The sequence below is a fragment of the Sus scrofa genome, chromosome 4 (assembly GCF_000003025.6).
Source record: "Sus scrofa isolate TJ Tabasco breed Duroc chromosome 4, Sscrofa11.1, whole genome shotgun sequence".
In the NCBI taxonomy this organism is placed as follows: domain Eukaryota; kingdom Metazoa; phylum Chordata; class Mammalia; order Artiodactyla; family Suidae; genus Sus; species Sus scrofa.
Genome location: NC_010446.5, coordinates 124988770 through 124995856, shown reverse-complemented (window position 1 = coordinate 124995856; position 7087 = coordinate 124988770). Strand labels below are relative to the sequence as shown.

Here is a 7087-nt window from a genome sequence, read left to right as displayed (position 1 = left end):
AAGGCCTAACAAAAGAAAACATGTGTCCATTTCCAGGCATAAAAACATACACTTTTGTCTATTGTCTAACATGAAAATGTCTTTCAACAAAAATTATGAGGCATACAAAGAAACGAGGGGAAAAAAAAAAAAGAAAATCCCACTGTCAAGAGATAAAGCAATCAACAGAAATGGACTCTAAGATGACACACAGCAGGAAGTTAGAGAATGTTAAATTACTAGGATTAATGTATTAAAAGTTGTAGAGGAAAGATGGACAACTGTTCTCAGATGAGTAATTTCAACAGAGATGGAAACTATAGGAAAAAATCAAATGGAAATGCCAGAAAATGAAGAATATGGAATCTCAGAAAAAAAAGAAAGAGAGATAGGACTGGGAAATATTTGAAGGGATACTAGGTGAGCGTTCTCCAAAATTAATTTGTTTCTTCTCCTGAGCAGGGAAAACCCTCAGTTCTTCCTCCTGTGTGTCTCCCTTACTATTGACAAAGAACACCTCACTTCCCGTCACCAAATGCACGTGGGGTTTTCCCCAAGGAAGCAAGTTTATCAAGGTCTCCATATCCGAGCCAAAAAACAAACAAAAAACAATCATGTGAGCATTTGGAATCAGTAAGTAACTGGAAATTGAAAAAGTAGCATTTATAATAAAATGTAAAACGTAATACTTAGGTTTACATCTTACAAAGTAATGCAATATCTGTACATTTATAAAAATTGATAAAATGAGTCAAAGTAGATCTAAATAAATGGAAAGTTATATCATGTTCATAGATTGAATTCAATATTGTTAAAAAAATCTCTTCTCTCAAAATTAATAGATTCCATGTATTCCAATCAATAACTTCTGCTAAAATTGACAAGCTAATATTAAAATGTGTGTGGGAAAGTAACTAGAATAGACAATTTTGATAAAGAACAAATTTGAATGACCCACACCACCTGAGTTCTAGACTCACTATACTACTTTCAGTAGTCTTGACAAGTGTGTACAGGAGAAAATATAATCCTATGGATCAATGAAACAGACTAGACAGTCCAGAAAGAGTCCCACAAGTCCAATGATTTTCAACAAAGGTAAAAAGGCAATTAATTCAATCGGGGAAGAATATTCTTTTCAACAAATGGCACCATAACAACTGGATATCCACATGGGAAATATAAATGGAAACCCATACTTTGTACCTTATGCAAAAATTAACTGGAGATGGATCACAGACCTACATATAAAAAATGGAACGATAAAATTTCTAGAGGAAAACATAGGGGAAAAGACCATTGTTGACCTTGAGTTAGGTAAAGATTTCATACATGCAAGACCAAAAGTACTGCATATAAAAGAAAAAAGTGATAAATTGGATGACATCAAATTAAGAAAATTCCGCTCCTCAGAAGACCCTAAGAATGAAAAGGAAGACTGGGAGAATATTTGCAAATCACAAGATGTGTGATAAAGGTTTTGTACTGAAAATATACAAAGAACTCCCAAACTCAACAGTAAGGAAAAAAGCAACCCAATTTTTTAAAGAATCTCAGTGAAAGATTTTGACAGATGCTTTGTCAAAGAAGAATATATTCAGGTGGCACACAAGTGCATACAGATGCCCAACATTATTAGTCATTAGGGAAATGTGAATTAAAATTTCAATGAGATATCACTTATACAACTCTTAGAATGGGTAAAATTAGGAATTTTTTTTGTCTTTTTTTTGCTATTTCTTTGGGCCGCTCCCGCGGCATATGGAGGTTCCCAGGCTAGGGGTCGAATCGGAGCTGTAGCCACCAGCCTACGCCAGAGCCACAGCAACGCGGGATCCGAACCGCGTCTGCGACCTACACCACAGCTCACGGCAACGCCGGATCGTTAACCCACTGAGCAAGGGCAGGGACCGAACCCGCAACCTCGTGGTTCCTTTCCTAGTCGGATTCGTTAACCACTGCGCCACTACGGGAACTCCGGATTTTTTTTTTTTTTTTTTTTTGACAGCACTAAGTGCTTGCAAGAATATGACCTAACCATAACTCTTATTACACATTGCTAGTGCAAATTCAAAATTGCAGCCACTCTGGAAACTTGTTTGGCCGTTTCCCATAAAGTTAAATGCACACTTCCGACCTGATCCAACAATCCCACTTCTAAATATTTGCTCAAGTGAAATGAAAACTTACGTTCACATTAAAAACTTTACATGAGTAGTTTCATTCATAACCACCAAAAACTGGAAAAATTCAAATATCCCTCAACTGGGGACTGTTCCCTAAACACCGATCATATATCCATTCACCAAAGCTCTAAGCAATAAATAGAGAAACAATACACGTTAACAGTGCAGTTGAATCTCAGATGTATTGTGCCAAGTGAAAGAAGCCAGAAACCAGAGGTTGCACACACGTGATTCTATATGTACAATATTCTTACACACACGTGATTCTATCTGTACAATATTCTTGCAAAGGAAAAACTCAGAGGGACAGAAAAAAAAAAGACCAGGGGTTTCCAGAAGCTTGATTTTAGAACCACAGATCGCTGGCGGGGCAGATGGATGACTCTGGACCCAGCTGGAGGATATCAACACCCTCAGAAGACTGTTGGGAATGAATAAAGAAATGATGTTTGGGCAGAGCCTCCTCGCCTGGTCCTGTGTAATAATCTATTTCTTGCTTATTAAAAAAAGAAAGAAAGAAACGAATGATGTCTGTCAGGCACGCGCCCTCCACGCGCCCCATAAATCCGTGATCCAGAAAAAGGCCTAACGGGGCGGGGGGGGGGAACGGGAGGATTTGAACACCGGTCACTGTGAGCAGCTCTTCCTTCCAAAGAACCTGGGATGGACGCGGAGCGTCTCACCTTCGTTTCCGCCCGGGTCGGCCGTGTTGCAGCGGGGCTTCGCGCGCTGCGGCGGGAGGCCGGGTCGCCACCGCCGCCTGGACCCGGGCGGAGCCCCGCGGCGCGGGGGTGGCAGCGCCGGGGCTGTGACTCCGGCCCGGGTGGGGCGCGGCCGCCGGGGGCCCCCGCGGGGAGGCGCGCGCGGAGCCGGAGCCCGCGGAGCGGCTGGCGGGCCTGACGCGCTGCCGCCGCCGCCGCGCTCGTCTCGCTCCGGAGCCGCAGTGCGCGCCGCGGCCCCCGCGCCGCGGAAGCGCAGCCGCCGCCGCCGCCGCCCGATGGCCCCGCTGCGGGATCGCCTGCCCCGCCTGCTGGTCGCCATCCGGTCCCTGCTCTTCTGGTCCCTGGTCTACGGCTACTGCGGGCTCTGCGCCTCCTTCTACCTGCTCAAACTTTTGTGGAGCATCGGCACGGGACCCACGCAGACCTTCCGGCGGGCCGCCCGGGACCACCCTCCCGCGGGCTTGAACGACCCCTCGCTGGGCACCCACTGCTACGTGCGCATCAAGGTGAAGGCGGGCGCGGGCCAGGCCCTATGGCGAGGCTTTGCGAGGCGGAGGGCGCCCGGGGGCTCCTTGCTGGACGCCCGGCCCAGCGTCCCCTAGTGTCCCCGGGGCTCCCAGGGCGCGCGGCGGGGACGGGGAAGGGACCGGGGGGCGGGGGTGCCGGAGGGACGAGGGGGGCTGGCCGGGTAGGGAGAGGGATTGGGTGTCTCTATGGTCCCCGATGGTGTGAGAGAGAGAGTTATCTGGAGTTTCTCTTACAATCAGGGTCCTGTTATGTTACTGAGCCCTCCTCCACCGCCACAACCCAGAATAATTCTGCTCCCTCTCCTACTGTTGGGAAAGCTCCTGTCTCCTGTCACCTTTTTGCCCTTTAGAGCTCAGATAAGCTATAGCGAATTGTTCCTGGTGGCGCCCTACTGACTCGGGGGCTGCCCTTGCCCACATTTAGAGACTGTTAACCGTGAGTAGAGTAAGTCATTGGAAATCAGGAGTTTGTTCCGATCTGCAGAACGGAGCATCACAGATGACCCAAGCAGCATGAAACAGTAAGTAAATAGGGTACATTAGTGTACCCTAATGTAAAGCAGCGAAGGAGGCTGCTTTTTGACGCCAGAGACAAAAGGAATGGCATAAAAAGTAAATGTCAACTCTGCATGCAGACTCGTTAATTGTCCATGCTTGTCCTAAGCATTCTTACAGCCCACGGGTATTCTATTTCCTGAGGCTCCAGGTGGTGAAGGGAGATGGCTTCTTATGATGCACCGACAGTCTGACTCACAGGCTTTTCAAAAACAGCCTACATGAAGGAATATTTTTGTCACCAGGTTTGGGATTCCTAGTAGGAGCTAGATTGCCCAGCAGATGGCATTCAGAAGGCCAAAGGGCTTGCCTGTCTTACCCTTCTTCAGCCTGGAGTTGACATGAGAATTAGTAAATGAGCTAATATTTGTAAAGACACATAAGCAAAGCAAAACGAAAACACTTAGAACAGCCCCTGGCACACAGTAAGTGAGGTAGAAAGTATTTGTTCACGAAATCCAGCCAAGCATCCACAGTATTTCATCTTCCCTGACTCACCACCAATAAAAGAAGTTATTGGACTTCCAGAAAGGCATTCTGCAGTTAGGGGGAAAGTCAGAGTTAGCTTCATCCAACCTGAGAAGGAAAAGCAGTGTAAGAATCATCTGGAATCCCTCACAATGCCCTCCTTCTGCCTCTGGCCACGTAGAGAGTTTCCCTAGAGACGTCGAACCAAGGAGCAGAAAGAGCACTGTCCTGGGAGGTAGGACGAAACGGAGGTTCTAGCCACAGCCCAGCTCCCAGTCACGTTTAGGACCTGTGTTAACATCTCTGGACCTCAGTTTCTAACTCTGCAAAAATGACCTTTATGATTTTTTTTTCACACCTGAAAACCCAATTGCTTGGTTTATCTGGTGTTGGTTCTTGGTTTCTTTCCTCGTTTCCTTCTGAGGTTTTGTTTTTCCACCTGCTTTTCCTCCACTTTCCTCGCTTGGGTTTGCTTTGGATTTGCTGTTCTCCGGTCTCCGTCCCATGGATGTTTGGTTTGGTTTGGTTTGGTTTGGTTTGGTTTGATTTCTTTGTCTTCCTTGGGCAGCCTTGTCTCGCGCATGGGCAGTGAAGGCTTGAGCGCTCTGCGCATGCGGCTGTTAGGGACACGCGGGCGTGGCGTGAGGAGCAGGCAGCCAGGGAGATTGTACATGCAACTCGCTACTTAAAATAATAATGTGGGAAGGAGAGAACTAAAAATAAGGAAAGGAGGTGTGAATTATATAAGCGATGGCGCAGCTCTTGACGAGCAAGCTTGAGCAAAGTACATGAGGAGGGGGTAAATGCGGCAGGACTACAGATGCCGATCCGCATTGTATACAGATCCTGCAGAATCTGAATGAGATGAGATGGGACGCATGGCTCAGAAAATTGTGACATTGTTTCAGAAGCTCAGAATACATAAATGGACCCGAGAAGAAGAAGGAGAAAGGAAGATACTCTAAGGGAATGTCAACAAAAGCAAATCTGTCGATTTCCCCTGGTGATGAATCATGAGTATCTTTTCTTTTGAAAATGAATAATGCTTATTTTATTTTTTGGTGTTAAAAATAATGCCAGCGAGTTTTACTAAATGTACTACGTTGATAGTCAACCCAAAACATCAATTTCATGCCCTCTATTTCCTTCTGCAGGATTCAGGGTTAAGATTTCACTATGTTGCTGCTGGAGAAAGAGGCAAACCACTTATGCTGCTCCTCCACGGATTTCCAGAATTCTGGTAAACTTACCAACTAACCTTTTCGAAAGACTGGGCTTATCATAGTGTCATTTTCTTGTAATGACTTTTTTTTTAATTTAAAAAATTTTTATTACTCAAATGAATTTATCACATCTGTAGTTGTATAATGACTTTTAATAGACCCTACTCTATGATCAGGTGCTGGCTTAAGTTGTGCCTAAATGTTCCTCAGTCACAGGACGGCTGTTCCTTTGTTTTAAAGAAATATGCATATTATCATCCTAAATTTATTTTTTTTTTGAGAATTAAAAGAAGTGTCTTTTAGTGTTTCCAACTTCTGAAATAGTCAATTACAAAAGAGTGCTTACTGTGGACAAAATGCAACATTGGATGGAAAAGGAGCTTTGAAAGAAATCAAAGAATTTAGAGTGCTGTTACCTGGCAGCTTCTGGTGAGGCTGAGGGTGAGGGAAAGGCCGAGGGAAAAGAGGACTCGTGGAAACTGAAAAAGAACTCCTTCCTGTGCACGTGGTAACAGGCTCAGATGATGGAAGGACAGATTATGGACCCAAATGTTTCATGTTGAAAAGAAAACCTATAGTCAAAATACACAGTTATTGGTTTACCTATGAGCAAATGTTCTCTTCTTCCTTGAACCCCACAGACCAAAATTAGTGCAGATAAAAATAACATATGATTAAACTTTTAAAAAAATGGCTATCGTTTTGGAGCTTCCTGTGACACAGCAGGTTAGGAATCTGGCATTGACCTTGCAGTGGCTCAGGTCACTTCTGTGGGTTCAGTTCGTAGCCTGGGAACTTCTGTATGCCATGGGCAAAGCCAAAAAGCAAAACAAAACAAAAAAGATTTATTTTTAAAAGATGGTCTGGTGGCTGAATAGCACTGGGAACTAGATCTAGTCACTTGTGATGGAGCCTGATGGAGGATAATGTGAGAAAAAGAATGTATATGTGATTGGGTCGCTTTGCTATACAGTAGAAAATTGACAGAACGCTGTAAACCAACTATAATGGAAAAAATAAAAATCATTTAAAAAAAAAAAGATGGTCTGGTGGTAAAAAGAAGATCAGATTTTTGGTAGCTCAGGGCTATGATCTTGAGACGGCTAAAGGGACAAAAAAAAAAAAAAAAAAAAAAAAGGCGTATTCTCTGAACTGATTCCAATGTAAAATAGGTGGTATGTTTTTAAAGTTCTGGGATAATGACTGTCCCCAGATTTCTCCCTTATTATCGCTCTTAACACCTGGAATTCCATCATTGTCTGTTCCTCTCTTCCTCTAGATTTTTAAAGGATTTTGTGTCAGCCAAAGCCTGATTTAAAAAGCATCCAGCTCAGGAGTTCCCGTCATGGCTCTGTGGTTAACGAATCCACTAGGAACCATGAGGTTGCGGGTTCAATCCCTGGCCTTGCTCAGTGGGTTAAGGATCT

General features: G+C 44.5%; 1 protein-coding gene across 2 annotated transcripts in view; it reads left to right on the top strand.

The window, feature by feature from the left end:
• Window positions 3068–7087, top strand: part of EPHX4 (epoxide hydrolase 4) — a 31544-nt gene continuing 27524 nt past the window's right edge. The window contains exons 1-2 of one of the 2 annotated variants that reach the window (XM_021090246.1): window positions 3068–3393; window positions 5592–5677. In XM_021090246.1, the coding sequence (XP_020945905.1) occupies window positions 3163–3393; window positions 5592–5677 (317 nt within the window). In that variant the 5' untranslated portion in view covers window positions 3068–3162. Of the gene's footprint in view, window positions 3394–3585; window positions 5441–5591; window positions 5678–7087 lie in introns of those variants that run through there. The other variant, XM_021090247.1, reaches the window with a different exon arrangement.